Here is an 18,884-nt window from a genome sequence, read left to right as displayed (position 1 = left end):
CGATGCGCTTGTGTTGCACGTCACACGGATGACATCATACATGTGATGCACGCCCGTCCCCAAATCTGGAGCACAAAACAGCGCCTCTGGTCATAATACAGTGGTGCCCCACAAGACGAATGCCTCGCAAGACGGAAAACCCGCTAGACGAAAGGGTTTTCCGTTTTGGAGGTGCTTCACAGGATGAATTTCTCTATGGGCTTGCTTCGCAAGACGAAAATGTCTTGCGATTCCTGGGGGTTTTTTTTTCGCTCCCCACCTCCTTTTTCTAAGGCACTAAGCTGCTAATAGCCTTTTAGCAGCTAATCCGCTAATCCCTTAAGCCTTTAAAAGGTAAAGGTACCCCTGCCCGTACGGGCCAGTCTTGACAGACTCTAGGGTTGTGCGCCCATCTCACTCAAAGAGGCCAAGGGCCAGCGCTGTCCGAAGACACTTCCGGGTCACGTGGTCAGCGTGACATCGCTGCTCTGGCGAGCCAGTGCAGCACACAGAAACGCCGTTTACCTTCCCGCTAGTAAGCGGTCCCTATTTATCTACTTGCACCCGAGAGTGCTTTCGAACTGCTAGGTTGGCAGGCGCTAGGACCGAACAACGGGAACGCACCCCGCCGCGGGGATTCGAACCGCCGACCTTTCGATTGGCAAGCCCTAGGCACTGAGGCTTTAACCCACAGCGCCACCCGCATCCTATTAAGCCTTTAATAGCCGCTAATAGCCGCTAAACCGCTAATAGCGCTAATCCGCTAATAGGGTTGTTTCGCAAGACGAAAAAACCGCAAGACGAAGAGACTCACGGAACGGATTCTTTTCGTCTTGCGAGGCACCACTGTAAAAAGCCTCACCTGGTTAATTCTGCTGCTGTGCAGCAGTTGAAACCACTGCCAGTGGGAGGAAGCTGGCATCCCTAGCCTCAATTGCTCAAAGAGCATCATGCTCCACCTCAACCTGCTCATTACCTTTCCTCGATGCGTACCCAGAGGTCATTGAACTGGCGCAAGCGCTGCTTCTTCTGCTGCTTCTTTTTCTTCTTTTTGTATTTCCTGTCCACTTTGTCCAGCAGGTCAATGCTTTCTGGCAGAAGCAAATGAGGCAGCAGCTCCTCCTCTTCCTCCTCCTCTTTCTGCGGATGTTGCTGGGGAGAGTGGAGCTCCTGAGAGATGATGTAAGAGGCATATTCCGGGGAAGATGAAGAGAGGGCAGACAGCACCTTCTGATGCCTCCCACTAGAGAGGAAAATAAAATGTTGTTGAAAGGAATTTGAGGGAGGATGGTTGGGTACATGAATGTCTTCCATATATATTGAGATATATATATATATATAACCTGAATGGCTAGGAGTATTTTTCAGTTTACTGTATATCGTTGCAAACATCTTGCCTCACTGAAAATTCCAATAATAATAATTTTATTGATTTATTTATTCCCCGCCCATCTGGCTGTGTTTCCCCAGCCACTCTGGGTGGCTTCCAACAGAATATTAAAATACAATAACCTATTAAACATTAAAAGCTTCCCTAAACAGGGCTGCCTTCAGATGTCTTCTAAAAGTCTGGTAGTTGTTTTTCTCTTCAACAAAACTTCAGCAACAGTACAAACTATCTGTTCTTTTAAAAAAAAACCAAAAAAATTCAATCTTAATAGCTTTGTGCTAGTTATCACTCTGTATAAAAAGGAAAGCTTGACACTTATCAATAAAGCAGGCTGCACAACAAATAAATGTGGTTGTTCCATCCCCACCCACTCCATATAGTCAGGAAAACACTTAAATTCAACTGAAGTGATTGGATTATGCAGCTGCTTAAAGCATTTCTAAGGACCAGACTGCAACTTTCCACTCAATAGTGCAATGCCCCTCAAAGCACTGGGTTCCATATTTGTTGCTGAAGTCTTCCCTACCACACAGGATTCTTCCAAATTAGTATCCATGAGATAATAAAAGTGCTCTGGAGAACAATATTTCAAATTGCACTTCATGCAATGCAAGATCAGACCTTTGTGATGCCATTCTCCAACCTATGAAGTTATTCTCATCTATCTCAAATGGTGTGCCAAGAGAACAGTTAGTGTGCTGGAGGAAGCAGGAAGAACTTCCTGACAGTAAGCTGTTCGACAGTGGAATTTGCTGCCAAGGAGTGTGGTGGAGTCTCCTTCTTTGGAGGTCTTTAAGCAGAGGCTTGACAACCATATGTCAGGAGTGCTCTGATGGTGTTTCCTGCTTGGCAGGGGGTTGGACTCGATGGCCCTTGTGGTCTCTTCCAACTCTATGATTCTATGATTCTATAAGTACCATATTTTTTGCTCTATAAGACTCACTTTTTCCCTCCTAAAAAGTAAGGGGAAATGTGTGTGTGTCTTATGGAGCGAATGCAGGCTGTGCAGCTATCCCAGAAGCCAGAACAGCAAGAGGGATTGCTGCTTTCACTGCACAGCGATCCCTCTTGCTGTTCTGGCTTCTGAGATTCAGAATTATTTTTTTTCTTGTTTTCCTCCTCCAAAAATTAGGTGCGTCTTGTGGTCTGGTGCGTCTTATAGAGCGAAAAATACGGTAAGTGTAAACCTAGTGGAGCCTCTTGTGATCCTGGAGAACTATTCACAAAGGAGGTTGCTGAAATCTGGGATCCCCTCCAAACCGGGGCAAAAGTTTTGCAATCGTTACGACGTCAGGGTTTGGGATGTTAACTACAAACCATGGTTTGATGTATTAATTACTCAGTATGGAGGGAGCTGCAAAATGTGGAGTTTGTGCTGCAAAACCATTGCAAAACTTTGGCACTTGTTTGGAGGGGGTCCCAGATTTCGGGGTTCATAGTTAATGAGGCCGTGACAGAACGATCCAGAGTCACAACAGAATTGGCTACCTTCTAAAAGTAAACCCTTCAGGTTCCAATAGTGAAATGTCTCTCCAGTTTTAATACAGAAGAAAATCCAACTCATATATCAAAAATGCTGCTCCAATGTTACAAGAAAGGAGATTCCGACTAAACATCAGGAAGAACTTTCAGGCAATAAGAGCTGTTCAGCAGTGGAACAGACTCCCACAAGAGGTGGTAGACTCTCCTTCCTTGAAGGTTTTTAAGAAGAGGTTGGGTGGCCATCTGTCATGGATGCTTTAGCTGAGATTCCTGCATTGCAGGGCGTTGAACTAAATGACCTTTGGGTCGCTTCCAACACTAATATTCTATGATTCTATCATATCAAAATCTAGACTGTACAGAAAGTAATCTGAGATTGCCAAAGGGTAGCTAATCAGAAGTAGGGAGGGGGGGATCACACCCAATCCTTTTAAAATGCATACTGGGGCAATGTACAGTGGAAGGAAATACTGACAAAATATAGGGTGGTTCTTTCTCTCACAAGGCTCAGATGCGTTTACAGAAGAGAGGTGAATGTAAAACAAGAATCCTTTAATTCTCAGTCAAATGTAATCACTGAACCTGAACTCAGGAATAGGGATGTAAAATAAGTTTCAGACAGACCGATCAAAGACTGAAAAACTTGGGATGGAATGCAAAAACCTCCTAGGAGGTCACAGATGGACTTAGGAAAGACCCTGAATTTGTTTTCCAAAAAAAAAGAGAGAAAATGAAGGAGGGAATAGCCCTAGGCTTGGATAAGTAGGAGGGGTGTTAGCTTACAATTCACTGACCACTTAGCTTGTGGTCCTCACCACTGGATCTGATGAGTCAATGATCTGTGACTCACCCCTGAAGAATGTTTGGGGTCCTAGGCAGATAAGGAGGCAGAGAGGAAAGGCCAGGGCCACTTCAGCCATTAGAGTTTGCAGAAAGAGGTAGCAGAAGTTAAAAGGAATATTTGCTTTTGTTCTGTGGAAACGTCAGTGAACATGTAATCACTCCTACTCTAAGCTAGTAAAAGTTCCTGTTCACTTTGGGCTGGTGCAAATATAATGAAGCGGCTCTTATCTACAATTAATCTTTGAAAGAGAAATCAGTAACATCAAGTGTTTTTATTTAGTTAGTTCAAAGTTTTAATTGAAAAAAGTTAAGGGCACACCGGATATTTTTAAAGGTAACTGCCCTAGTGACTTACAATGGGGAAAAAATATTAAAAGGCAACCTCTTTTTCTCACACTGAGTAGTAGTTTTCACTTACTGAATTTTAAGTTGCCTACATTTCCTCCAATATTTCATTCATTCATTCTATATTCAACCCTTCCTCCCAAATATCTCAACAAGGCACCTACTTTCTGAGTCTGATCATACATTATTTAAAAAAACAACAATTAAATTTGTTGGAGGGTGGCGATTACTCAATTAAGCATTTAATCTGACAGATAGCCCTACTATACAGAATCTCAAGATCTGGAAGATACAGACCAATAAAAATCCATATATTAGAGGCACCCTACAATACACAATGTAAGAGCAGCACTTCAAATCTTGTGATGGATTATGCAAGGTGGAGCTTACTTGCAACCCCCCCTTATTTTATTCAAATTGGCACCCCTGTACCTTTGTGTCTTGTGACTATCTCACACATCTGTGATACTGACTTGATGAATGGAACACCAAGTCATGACTTCAGTGTGAGAATGAATCATCACAGATACATCAACTCAGAAAAATATTCCTATCACTTCAGACAGCATATTTTCAAGGAAACAGGTCGAACAATCTGCTGCCAGTAACTAAGTACTGTATATGGCAATCAAGTGATTTCAACACCCCTTTAAGGAAAATGTAAGAAACCAGAGTGCCACGGATGCGTAAATTTGCGTAATTTATTCCGGATATACAATAATGACATCTGATTATATATTTTAATCAAATTATTGATTTAAAGGTAAAGGTACCCCTGACCATTAGGTCCAGTCGTGACCGACTCTGGGGTTGAGGGGCTCATCTCGCTTTATTGGCCGAGGGAGCCGGCGTACAGCTTCCAGGTCATGTGGCCAACATAACTAAGCCGCTTCTGGTGAATCAGAGCAGCGCACGGAAACGGTGTTTACCTTCCCGCCAGAGCGGTACCTATTTATCTACTTGCACTGGTGTGCTTTCAAACTGCTAGGTTAGCAGGAGCTGGGACCGAGCAACAGGAGCTCACCCCGTCGCGGGGATTCAAACTGCCGACCTTCTGATCGGCAAGTCCTAGGCTCTGTGGTTTAACCCACAGCACCACCCGTGTCCCTATGATTGATTTAGTATCTAAATTTATATTCTGTCTTTGTTTCATCATAGTGCTCAAGGGAGTGTCCTTAACCTAAGCACTGACCAGATTCCAACCTGCTTATCTTCATTAATATGGTTGCATCATGTGCCCTGCAACCAGGATATAATTAATCCCACAAAGATAAAGACTGAAGACATGTTTGTTACCTGTTGGTGACATGTCCAGCAGGGGTATGGTCAACTTCATATCCTTTTCTCCTCAAAACATCTATCACTGTATTGTTGCCCATGAAATGACCTATAGCCAAGGAAGAAGAGTATTAAGTTCTGCTACCAAATAACAAAATTGCATACAGTTCAGATTAGTACCAATTCAGAATCTAGATGAACATCTGTTTTATTGACTTTAGGAGAACACAGTACAGTGGATCAAACCAAACTCCACAGGAGAATGGAATCACAAGTTTTCCAAGTTACAGATAAATTATTGAGGTTGCAAAATTGTTGCATTAGTCATATATCTTAAAACAGAATAAAAATAAAGCATCTGTGGCATACTTCTTGATTATATTTGTTGGGGGAAAGAATCGATCAACAAATAGTTTAATATAAAGAGGTCCACAAATGTTAGATTCATCAGTACAGAGTTACCTCTTTGTTTTTTAAATTGCCACAGGATTATTTGATAGCATCGCTAAATCTGTTATCGTATGAACACTTACATGGAATAAAATCCCATGCAGTGCAGTGGGACTTGCTTCTGAGTAAGGATACACAGGGCTGAATTAAACACCTTTTAAGCTAAATAGCATTGTGCCTTTGAGAAGGAAGTCATTAAAAAAAGAGGGTCTTTCCCCCCAATAAGAAGGAGTAACTGATCGGGCCTCAAGATCAAAGAGAAACATTCTCAACAATTGTGGGAAAATGTAGGACTAAAAGTACAAAGTGGAAAATGAAGCAGGCACAAAAAAACGCACGTGTGCAAAGGATTCCCCCCCCCCTCGACCCAGGGGTTCTTAAAATGCATATAATGAGATTTTTCATTATTTCCCCACTCAACAATGTGCCAGTACTTGACAAACTATACACCCGAAGGATTATACCCTCTTGCAGTAACCCATCTCTCTCCGCCCCCAGAATAAGACAATAAAATTAAACTGGGGCAAGGACCTTCTCTTTGTATGGCTGGAGTGTTCGCCTCCTTTTTTCCCCAAGCCTAGCAAATAAGAGATGAATTAATACTTTGCTTCTGTTCCCAAAGCACAGGCAACAGCCCCAGTCCTCCAGCAGCCACAGAACGATTTCTATGTTGATTTTTAAAAATTAAGAAATCCATCCTCACACTATTTTTTTTTTATTTAAAGAAAAAGAAGAAGCCACAAACAACTATGAGTGAGGGGGGATTCACCCTCCCAAAGTGTAAGATCAAACAGTCCTTCTTGATGGGGGGCTCTGCCCACAGAGGCATGATAGGGAGCGTAGGCCTCTTTCACCTGTTTTCTATTTTGGCCTAACACACTTGAATGCCCCCAAAGAGAAAAGCCCTGAGCTCTTGTCCCATCAGTAAGCCCCCCTCCTCCTCTTTTTGTACTCGGCTCTCCATTATCCCCATGTAGGTGAAGTGATGGATTTGAGAGGTCAATTTACTCTGGCAGCGGGTAGGCAGCCATGAATCTCTATTCTTCTGTTCAAACTCAAAAAAGAAGAAGAAGGGGGGGGGGGTAGCTTCTTGCGTGTATGAGCTCTGCCAGACACTGTACCAGAGAGTAAGTAAGACACAAACTTCTAATCCAGACAGAAATGGAGTGAGATTGGTCATCTCTGCTCATATAAACACTATGGTTTCATGGTTCTCTTTTACACACACACACACAGAGGGGGGGGGGTCTGATTTGCGCTTTCAAGACTTGACAATGGATCGATTTCCAAAGGTGGTGGTGGTGGGGAGTTTGCAGACAAAATTTCTGCTTCACACTAAAAAGTTGGCGTTTTAAAAGAAGCCAGCATATTGGTGTATTTTGGGCTGTTTCACAGCTTATATTTTTAAAATCATGGTTCTCCAAACATTTGCTACCCAGAGCTGTTTCTCTTCAGGATTTAAACTGGAAGCATATGACTTCTGCACCCTAGAATAGTTTTATATGTAGATATCCTTAACTAGACCCAAAAACAACCGGAGAGGCATCTTCAATTCAACTGCGGGATAACTCACTTTAGTATTTGTTTTCCATGGTAATGCCTTCTGCTTTTCCCTAAGCCACTCAAGAGCTTAGGAATGTGGACTGTGCTCCCTGAACAATGATGATACTTCCAGGATTCTCACTGCTCTTGTCAGCTGTAGCTTGGATTGCGTCCACACTCCCATCCTTGGGATGATGTCACTATTTGAACGCAGCGGATGGAGGGAATCAGTGCTGTGGGGGACTTTCTACACTAGGGGGCTAGCAGGAGCAGGGAGGGGGAAGGAATCCACCCAACATGCCAGCTTCTTTTTTAATGTACACTTTCAGCCCTGCTAGTGGCACACTATTGATTATTACATTCTGGGTCAAGTTAGACAGGACGTATAGGCAGGCAAGTTATCAGCTGCACAATTACCAAGCAAAAACAAACAACCAGGAGGGGTTATGAGTGTCAGGAGCTCTGCCTAGACTTGAGTAGGACCCTGGCAGACACACATGCCCGATTGGCATGTTCCCTCCCTCCTCGTTGATCTTTTGGGAGCTTCAAAAGCTTTCTTCTGCCCGAACATCACAGCTACCGATGCCAACAGACATTGGCACACTTAGGGATCCGCAGAGTCTTTGCAGCTTGTGTAACAGACCTCAGCAACTCAGCATTTTGGCTAATCTACTTTATTTACATATAAACACACACGGAGCACTGCAACATGGCTCCCTCTCTCTGTAGCATCAGACAGCAAAGAGAAAGAACAAAGGACAAGAGTCCCACTTCACGGAACACAGGAACACAAGCATCCTGTTTCCGTCACTTCCCGCTTTGTGGAGTCAAAACATACACTGTCATGTGATAGACAAAAATCCCATGACTGCAATCATGGAGCAGGAATTCTAACAATGAGATCTATCAGGACTATGTCAGTTAGATGCTGCTCCCTTCAGAGCCTTGATCCACTACCACAATAACAGCTATTAGTCACAAACAAAACAAATCGCACAACTGCCAGTTGCAAGAATCTATGCTTGGTCATGACAAACCCACTTTTCTTCAAAAGAAGACCACGCACCTAGATTTCTCAATGACTAGATCCAGACCTATTTAGCTCCAAGGAGGTTTGGAATTTAGACTGACGTGTCCCCAAGGCAAAATTGTAAATTATCATAGAATTGTGGAGTTGGAAAGGACCCTGAGGATCTAGTGTCTAGTCCATGGGTAGGCAAACTAAGGCCCGGGGCCGGTTCCGGTCCAATCGCCTTCTACATCTGGCCTGCGGACGTTCCAGGAATCAGTGTGTTTTTACATGAGTAGAATGTGTGCTTTTATTTAAAATGCATCTCTTGGTTATTTGTGGGGCATAGGAATTCGTTCATTATTTTTTTTTCTAAATATAGTCCGGCCCCCCACAAGGTCTGGGGAACAGTGGACCGGCTCCCTGCTGAAAAAGTTTGCTGACCCCTTATCTAGTCCAAGCCCATGCAATGCAGGAATAGGCAGCTGTCTCATATGGGGACTGAACCTTAGAGCTGCGTAAAAAAATTTCATCCTCATTAGGATAACTGTGATTTTCTGCAGGCTCCCTTGTAAGCACGTATTTGGCGACAAGTCTTTGTTTGCCTCTGCTTAGTGGTAGAAATAACTCTTTAAAGCCAATACCAAAGAATTGGTTTTCCTACTATGCTGATTTATTATCACTGTCACAAAGAGGCAGCATAATGAAGGGTAGCAAATAGTAATACCCATGTTAAACAACAGCAGCATCACAGGAGACTTTTTAATAAACAATCCAATAACTGAATGATTGGGAGGTATGTGCTAGATGAGTAACTGGTGTCCCCATGAGAGGATGGATTATGTTCTCTAGCCTCATTACTCATGGCTGAATTTAACAATGTAATGCTGTCCTATAGGTGTAAAAATATATTTGCTGCATCCCATGGGGTCCCCTGCAACTCCACGATTCTATAATCAGCTTTTAAGCAAAGTATTAGTACAAACAATGTAATCTGCTCATTTGACAGCAAGTTATCTAGTAGCTGGTACAGCACAATGATTAAAGAAACGGAACTCTAAACCAGGAAATCACACTTGCTCCATAAACCTAGGAGGTCACCTTAAATAAGCCAATCACTGTCAGTCCCCACCCCTACTTCTGCAACGTTTGGATAAGACTGACTTAATTTATGAGGCTGTTGTAACCTTTACAAGTTCGAACACTAAAACATCATATACTGTATTTTTTGCTCTATAAGACTCACTTTCCCCCTCCTTATGGAGCAAATGCAGGCTGCACAGCTATCACAGAAGCCAGAACAGCGAGAGGGATTGCTGCTTTCACTGCACAGCAAACCCTCTTGCTGTTCTGGCTTCTGAGATTCAGAATATTTTTTTTCTTGTTTTCCTCCTCCAAAAACTAGTTGCGTCTTGTGGTCTGGTGCGTCTTATAGAGCGAAAAATATGGTAAATGCTAATCATTTGAGTGATGACGATTTAGTTATACTACCTCTAATTGAAAATTTCCACAGAATTTCCCGACCCCACTATCGTCTGAGCATTTCCATTGCTGTACCTAGTAAGCAAACTGCATGGACATTGAGCATATGCTGCCACACACACACAAAATAGCAAACCCAACTCTGTGTGCCATTCCTTCTGCAGCCAACAGATCACCATCCTCATAAAAGACGGGGGACCCAAAAGTTATCAGAAGTACTAGAAATATTTAGGCAGGGGTATTAAAGGGGATTTTAAATTGAGAACTGAGCATGCTCAGTGTTTGGGGAAGGGGAGAAATGAAGGGATGGAATGGAGTATATTGAAAGAAGATGTTGCTGGCTGGCTGGAAAATTGAACAGGATATATTAGTTTTCATTTACGGTTAGCTGCCTAGGAGGCCTGCTGTCAAGGGCACAGTATAAATATTTTAAATCTATCAACTGTAAATAGATGCTCAAACGCTAAGCGAAGGCATGTTTTTTTGTTCCACCTCTTTGTGCTCCTTGGAACATTGCATAGCTGTTGCTGCCCCCCCCCCCGGCAAAAAATAATAATAATAATTTAAGAACAGTTTGTCCCTAGTCAGCAACTTATTAAAAGAGAGAGGAGAAATAAAGGCTAGATTTCAGACAGGGCATGGGTTGGAAGTTCAGCACCATTAGTTTCTACCTATGAGTTCACAGAAAATCAAAGGCACAAAGGCATGTTAACAGCACCAGAGGCCTTGACAGAAGCATCTGCTCTGTGCAGTGGAGCAACTCTCCTTGAGACACAAGCATTTGTGGAGCTCAGGGCTAAGGCTGTGTTCTCCTGTCTAATGCTGCTGTTGCAGGAGTGCCTGTCCACCACCACCTGTCAGCTGCAGCGCAGACTGTGTCATGGATTCTTGGTGTATCCTGAAGGAAAGGAGGTATGGAGGATGTCATCACTACTTGAGTATTGGGAGAAGAAGGAAATCAATGCTGCTTGAGATCTCTTTACTCTGGTGGGATGCAGGTGGCGCTGTGGTCTAAACCACTGAGCCTCTTGGGCTTGCCGATCAGAAGGTCGGCGGTTCGAATCCCCACGACGGAGTGAGCTCCCATTGCTCTGCCCCAGCTTCTGCCAACCTAGCAGTTCAAAAGCACGCCAGCGCAAGTAGATAAATAGCTACCGCTCCGGCGGGAAGGTAAACAGCATTTCCATGTGCTCTGGTTTCCATCATGATGTCCCATTGCACCAGAAGCGGTTTAGTCATGCTGCCCACATGACCCGGAAAGCTGTCTGTGGACAAACGCCGGCTCCCTCGGCTTGAAAGCGAGATGAGTGCCACAACCCCATAGTCACCTTTGTCTGGACTTAACCATCATGGGGTCCTTTACCTTTACCCAGTGCTTTTTTCAGGGGGGATGCAGGGGGACGCATGCCCCTAAACATTTTGTGAACCTTTGTACTTTTGTCCATTTGCTGTATTTATTTTTCCTGTTCTGAACTATAAAATGGTGGTTTTCTTGAGTCAAAATGAGAGTACCCCTAAGTGTTTTTTTAGGGGCCTTTACCACTCTAGTGGGCACAGGGATGGAACCAGGAGAACAGCGCAAATTCTTGCTTCCCTTAGACATTCTCTCTGCTTTATGTGAAAAACTATGGAGGCACTTTCCTCTTTGCAATCCCAGTTGCCTAAAGCACAAAAAATATGAATTTCAACAGACCTCCTCTGTTGCCATTCACTAGAGGAAAAGGAAGTAGCTTAAAGAAGCAAAGGCAAAGGTGAAGGACCACGTGATTTAAATATTTTTGGGGGGAGCATAATAAGAGTAGATGTCCTTAGAATCAGGGGGCTATGCAGGGAAGCAGGTGCCGAAACTCCTGCGGGGGGGGGGGGGGAGTGGGCAGATCGAGCCCCTGGCTCTCCCAACAACATATTTCTAATTTAATCTTCTACTTCCTTCTCTCCTGGCTTGATTTGGTTTCCAAAAAGTCTCAGATGGAGCTTGTTAACAAGTTGCTTTTTCTGGAGATGTCAGGTGAATTGTGACTCAGCACTTTTCTCTTTGTGGGAGTCTAGGCTGAGTGGCCTTTCCATGAACTCTGGCGCTCTGAATGCACTATCTGCCTCTATGAAGCATAAGCCTGCTTTTTGGGAAGGGGGGGGGGGAGTAGTGCTGCAACAATCCCACCATTATCATGTTGCTGCCTCTCAGAAATGGCTAAACAAAACAGAGAGCTGCTGAGTTGGGTTTGTCATTCTTCCTTGTTATATACAGTGGTACCTCTGGTTAAGAACTTAATTCGTTCCGGAGGTCCGTTCTTAACCTGAAACTGTTCTTAACCTGAGGTACCATTTAGCTAATGGGGCCTCCCACTGTTGACACGCGATTTCTGTTCTCATCCTGAGGTGAAGTTCTTAACCCGATGTACTACTTCTGGGTTTGCGTTTGTAACCCAAAGCCTTTGTAACCCAAGGTACCACAGTACAGTGGAAGCTTGGGTTGCGAACGTGATCCGTGCGGGATGCACATTTGCAACCAGCAGCGTCCGCAACCCGCAGCAGTGCGTCTGCACACGTGTGGGTTGCAATTCGGCACGTCTGGGTCTGCACAAAGCGCAATTTAGCGCTTCTGCGCATGTGCGATTGCCGAAACCCGGAAGTAACCCGTTCCGGTACTTCCAGGTTTCGGCAGTTCGCAACCTGAAAAACCGCAACCTGAAGCGTCTGTAACCCATGATAAGACTGTATATACTACTGATGGGGGAAGTTAAGACTGTCATTCCTCCTGGTTACATACTGGAGCGGGGGTTGTGTTTTAACAGTGTAAACTGGAAGTCTTACTTCAAGTTTTAGATGGGGGTTGGTTTGGTATTTCTCATAGAGGGAAGCAAGCGCGTTCAGAAAGAGCTTCTCCTACCTGCAGTCCATTTGTTTTACCACTTTGCTGTCTGTGCAGATGGACCAGCTCTTATTCCATGCCACTCAATCATGATGGAAGTGGCACAACTTTCCTATGCACTACATTGGAGGTTTTCAACCTTTTTGAGTCCATGGCTCCCTTGACCAACTACAATCATACCTCAAGTTACAGACGCTTCAGGTTGTGTTTTTTCGGGTTACGGACGCACCGAAACCCGGAAGTACCGGAACAGGCATGTTTAGCCTGGACAAGGGGTGATATGATAGCCATGTTCAAATATATAAAAGGATGTCACCTAGAGGAGGGAGAAAGGTTGTTTTCTGCTGCTCCAGAGAAGCGGACACGGAGCAATGGATCCAAACTACAAGAAAGAAGATTCCACCTAAACATTAGGAAGAACTTCCTGACAGTAGGAGCTGTTTGACAGTGGAATTTGCTGCCAAGGAGTGTGGTGGAGTCTCCTTCTGCTCTTTAAGCAGAGGCTTGACAACCATATGTCAGGAGTGCTCTGATGGTGTTTCCTGCTTGGCAGGGGGTTGGACTCGATGGCCCTTGTGGTCTCTTCCAACTCTATGATTCTATGTTACTTCTGGGTTTCAGCAGTCGCGCATGCGCAGAAGTGCCGAATTGTGACCTGCGCGTGCACAGATGCGGCGCTGCAGGTTGCGAACGTGCCTCCCGCATGGATCACGTTCGCAACCCGAGCGTCCACTGTACATTCTTTCTGCGGCACCCCTGTGGGGCTCAGGAGCCCCATTACATCACCCTTGCCTGCAGAGCTGGCAGACTCTCATCCTTTTTCAAACACAATTCCTCGTGCAGTGTTCCTTCAGCCTCCTCTCCTGCCGCCCCTGGTCTCTGAGCTGCCCTCCCTGCCCCAAAGAGAGGTGCCTCCTCACACCATAGGGGTGCCATAGGGGCCTAGGACTTGTCCATCCATTCCCAACAGCAAGGGCTTGTGGGCTGGCTGGCAGGGCTCCATCGCCTGCTTGCTTGCCTACTCCTCAGCTATTGGCAACCAGCTCCCCCTGGCCAGCCCCAGAGACACCATTCGCCTGCGGAGCCTGTAGCCTGGGCTGCTGCAACAAACAGCTGTGCAAGACTTTGGGAGGCAGAGATGCAAGTAGGCATCAGAGAAGGGAGGGAAAGAAAGAGGGACAGAGGCCAGTGTTGCCCGCGGCACCCCAGAGCATCATTTGAGGCACCCCAGGGTGCCACGGCACACTGGTTGAAAACCACTGCACTGCGTATTCTGGGGAAAGTCGGGGAATTTAGACTGTGTTTGAGTTGAGGTTCCTCACTAGAGTCCTGAAGAACACAGCAATATGCAAACTGGTACAGCACGCTCAATCTATGCACACCATGCTCAATGATTGATTCTGATGCAACGTTTTGCAGTTCACAGTCCAGGTATGTCCTCGAACTGGATGCACAAGGCCAGTTCACACAGCACTGGGGAGACTGATATATGTATCCTGCTTGTTGGCCCCATGTGGCAACTCCTAACCAGAACTTAAAACGTAATACAATAGAATTTATAAAAGCAAGCCAAGACCTCAAACCCACAACCAACTAAAAACAGCAGCGGCATGGGGCCTTAAATCAGCTAAAAGGCTAGGTGAAGAAGAACTCTGCCCAGTCAAGGTAATTAGCTACAGAATTTAGGTGCCATGACCGAAAAGGCCCTGTCCCACATCCCACATTCCTAGGCCCAAACCATACAACCTTTTGATACCAGCACTTTGAATTGCACCCAGAAACAAGTCCTATACTTGCTGCTCATACAACAGCATCAGTAATGACAGCCACCATAAAAAGATAGCATGCAACTAAGACCTTTAAATTACTGGGGAAGTGGTTCCTTCCTACCTTCTTCATATTAACTGCTTAATTAAACAATATCCTTTCCTGTAATTATTCTACAGCAATAGAATTAGCCCCTAGGAAATTTTCCTCTAGCTACTGAATCCTACGGGCATTTACCAGGGACTGAAGTACGCTCCACTATGTCTTACTTTTGATTACGCACATCCATACGATCGCTATGTAATAAAAAAGAGAGAGAGAAGGATCCAGAAAGAAAACGAGCACAGATAAGGAAAGGGAAATGTGAGAAAGGAGAATCAGAAGATGAACAGTGAGATTCATCAGCATCTATAAATTCATCTCGGAGACATGGAGCAACCCTCTATGTAAAACCCACCCAAAGCTTCGTTGCTCACTGCCAAGCTAGATGTGATGATAAATATGGCACTTTGGATGCTGTGGCATTTTTATTTTTTTACACTGTTAATAACCCACCCCCACTTAACCTGATGAAAACTGGATCACCCTGCAGCACCTGTTAACAATTAGATTCAGGTTAGTTTATTTGTCTCCAGTCATCAGACCATTACAAAGCAAACTTCGATAAACAAAAGGAAATGCCTACCCATGTAAAGTAACACAGGTTTGTAATAAACACACTGTACACAAACCAATAGCAATTATGTAAAAAATAAGCAACTGTAATATTCTGAATCTCCCTGGCATGTAAACATTTTTCAACCAAAATAAACAAACAAAACCTCCTGCAATCACAGCTCTTAGCATAGCACCATGCCTTGTTAGGCCTTAATGTCAGTAATACGGTTAAACCAACTGCCTCGATCCTGCGAGTCTTGGTCTTCTAGGCCTTTAGCGGTTGTTTTAAAAATAAATAAATGCAATGCTTGTTTATCATGTCTCTGTAAAATACCTGAAGCAACATATAATGCCATCAAGAATGAAGACCACTTAAGGTTATAAACAAAAATGTTTAAAACCAAATATATATTTAAATCAAACTGAAATCAATTTCTTGCATTGCTTTTCAAATGAATAAAAACACTTCCCCCGCGCCCGCTACCAAAAATGTACAAGAATGACTGGAGGCAGAGCCATAGCTATGGGGTTGGGGGGCTAGCCAGGGGGAAGCGTCCAGAGGGGCACCACTGAGGAGCCCAGCCCCTCTCTCTCTCTCTCTCTCTCTCTCTCTCTCTCTCTGTACGCTAATGCATGTGGAGGGGGTGCTAAACTGGGTCTTTGACCCGGGTGAAATAAAGTCTACTTTTGCCCCTGCCTGGAGGTTTTATAAGGGGTAGCATACTTCACAAGGCAGGTGCCATAATCATTCGTTCTAATGACGATAGGAGCAATAAGGCCTCCAGGAGATCTGCTGGTTTGAAGAGGAGAAAGGAAGTCCCTATGGGTCAGAAATGCAGTAACAAGCCCCTGAAGAACTAGATGAGCCTCTAGATAGAAGATGAATTAGATGAGCCTCTTTGAAGGATTAATCAGATACCATTTACTACTACTACTACTACTACTACTACTACTACCACCACCATACTAATAATAACCGTTCATGGATCGTGCTAAAATCTTACTGGACCCTTCAGGATATTCACTAAAAATAGAGTAACACCCACATGCATTTTGCTGGTACTGTGGAATTAGAAAAGCTTCTCATGGAAACTTCACATAGCGAGAACAAGTTGGCAGTTAGAATACTAGACATGCAAGATATCCACTAAACCACATACAAGTTAATAAATCGTTGAGTTGACTCATCTTGGCATCTGGTAATTTGCACACACGATAGAGATTCAACACCAAACAGGGAACGAAAAGCTATCAAAGGCATTATAATCATGACAGCAAGAAAAAAGAAAGAACAAAACAAAAACAAGAACAAATCATTTTAAAGTTCTCCACACATTTATTTAATACTCTTTTCTGGACTGGAAAAGATTTGAACAACTATTAGATGGTTTATAAATAGCAAGCTGCAGCAATGGCTAGACAGCTATATGGAAAATAATGGTTCCGTACACTGCTAAGAAGGGAGAAATGTCTTGTCTTAGTCCATTTGCATCAGAAGAAAAAGCTGGATATGAAGCAATGACTTCCAGATTTGAAGCACACAGTTAGCCAAAAGAACAGAATAGTTGTACTGTATTTCCAACATCCAGAAGAGTGGTACGTTTTTGGTACAAGTAAAACTGTGGATGGTGCTATGCAAAAAGAAAAGATTTGCTTCTTGATGGCTGAAGTCACCAGAAACAGGGAACAAGTATAGTCTCTACCCAGTAGATCCCCCAAATCACATCTTTATAATCTCTCCATCAGACCTGTACGTGGTAGCTATGTGGGTAAGGACAAAATATGACATATGACAAAATATGACACTTTCTGTCAGATAGTAAAACCCTTCCTCCATCTGTAAAGAGTTTAGATCTTCATTTTTTGTTAGTAGTTCACTACTTGTGTTGTTTCGTTGTTGCCAATTCTTTGTTAAATTTTATCTTTTTTCGGAAAACAAATAAATTTTGTAGAAACAGAACAAACAAGGCATGTTTCCTTGTATTCTCGCTTTCCTTACCTAAGTGAGGATTATTTATAATTTGCAGTTACAAGAACAAGGGGCAAATGTCTATTATGTATAACAATGTGGTTGCAAAGGTTAATTAACTAATTGGTTAATTTGATGTTTAAAATAATGTAGAACAACTCCAAAGCTATAAACAATCCAAAACTTTTGATTCTTATGGTGAGTCACACCAGTGGGAAATAATCTACTCTTAAAGCAGACACAGATGTATTATTCAGTGCTTAGGTGCTGAATATGATTACAACTGCCTCCTAGATTTTTCTATCTGCATTCTATCTGCATCTGTGTCCCCTTTAAAAAAACAGACAGAAAAACGAAATTTGAAAAGTACACCCAAACTTAGTGTGAATTTCCTTTGCTACTGAGCAACTGCAGCCTTGCCCTCCTAGCTCCAGCTCTTGTTACACCTTGTTCTAAGAACACAGTCTAAAAGCATTTTTAAAAAATATTTTTAAATTGGTTTTTCCATGTATACATCCTCTAACAATATTTCTCTAACAATAAAAGGATTTCTTGAAATTGTTGACACTTAGTGACGCTACTACCATTCACTCAGCCTTACAATGACACCTTGTGCTGGAGAGTAGCTCAGTCGGTAGAGCATAAGACTCTTAATCTTGGGGTTGTAGGTTCGAGCCCCATGTTGGAAAAAATATCCTAGATGACTCTCCTGGTCCCGTCCAACTCTACAATTCTATGATTCCACTTCCCCATGCCTGCTTTCTTTCACCTTTACAGTTAGACAAAGGTCTAGATGGTAAGGGTGTGCTTTTGCTGAAACTTCAGATATGTAATTCATCTCCCGTGGCTAGAAAGGACTGCCATTCTGAATGGAAGTCCTAATGGTTCAGCACATAGTGTTACAAAAATATTGTGTCTGAGCAGCATCAAGAACAGGCATAGGCAAACTCGGCCTTCCAGATGTTTTGGGACTACAACTCCCATCATCCCTAGCTAACAGGACCAGTGGTCAGGGATGATGGGAATTGTAGTCTCAAAAACATCTGGAGGACCGAGTTTGCCTATGCTTGATCAAGAAGAACAAGCCAGGCCAATGTGACTGCTATTTGACCTTTAAAAACAACAGCAAGCAGCAAGCAAAACGTACCTGCTCCAAATGCAAAGAAGAAACTTTTGTCCGGATACTCCTCCAGTAGATCTTTAACTCTCTTGCCCATCCTCTCATTCCGCTTGTAGATGAGCTCCTGGCGGAAGTAGTTGTCAATCTCCTGAGCCGTGATGCGTTCGTGAGGTGGCAGAGTGGAATTGATGAAATTTGGGACCTGTGTGAGAAAGGGAGAAGTACAAATTAAAAGGGAAAGGGAATGCAAATAAAACTCGAATAGTGGAGCCCAACTAGATGTTACAGGAGCATAAGGCTGTGGCTAACCTGTGCCTCTCCAGATATTTTTAAGCAAGGAAATTACATGATGTAATGTCATCACCTTCAACCTTTCCTCGTACCTGTTCTGGTTAACTGGTCACCACTGCAAGTGGGCACTGAATATAATTATAGAATGGATGTGGGTCAGAAACATCTACCTAGTCCCTTAAACATAACAAGACTTCCCTGAAGAGCATGATCCACTGCAAAGGGTGCCAAGACACATAAGGCTCCAACAGCTCTTTCTCCCGAAAAAAAGGAGAACAGCAGCTCCCTGAACAAGGCATTCCACATGGCACATCCAGCATAGGTTGTGTAGGGTTTGGGAGGTTAGAATTAGCACACTGTCAGTTGTCTAAGTGAGCCACAGACATAGCACAGGTTGTCCTCTCTCAT

The 18,884-nt window shown here is 43.7% G+C and overlaps 1 protein-coding gene across 8 annotated transcripts in view; it reads right to left on the bottom strand.

Moving 5' to 3' along the window:
* TRABD2A (TraB domain containing 2A) overlaps nt 1–18,884 on the bottom strand; it is a 115,706-nt gene that overhangs the window by 4,581 nt on the left and 92,241 nt on the right. For 7 of the 8 annotated variants that reach the window (XM_083420147.1, XM_083420148.1, XM_083420143.1 and 4 more), the window contains 3 exons: nt 18,213–18,387; nt 5,336–5,426; nt 956–1,222 (listed from right to left, as the gene is read on the bottom strand). In XM_083420147.1, coding sequence (XP_083276273.1) covers nt 956–1,222; nt 5,336–5,426; nt 18,213–18,387 — 533 coding nt within the window. The remainder of the gene's footprint in view (nt 1–955; nt 1,223–5,335; nt 5,427–18,212; nt 18,388–18,884) is intronic. The other variant, XM_083420149.1, reaches the window with a different exon arrangement.

Source organism: Podarcis tiliguerta, assembly GCF_965153285.1.
Source record: "Podarcis tiliguerta genome assembly, chromosome: 17".
In the NCBI taxonomy this organism is placed as follows: Eukaryota; Metazoa; Chordata; class Lepidosauria; order Squamata; family Lacertidae; genus Podarcis; species Podarcis tiliguerta.
The sequence above is the reverse complement of the archived record's forward strand: the minus strand, read 5'-3'. Positions and strand labels throughout refer to the sequence as shown.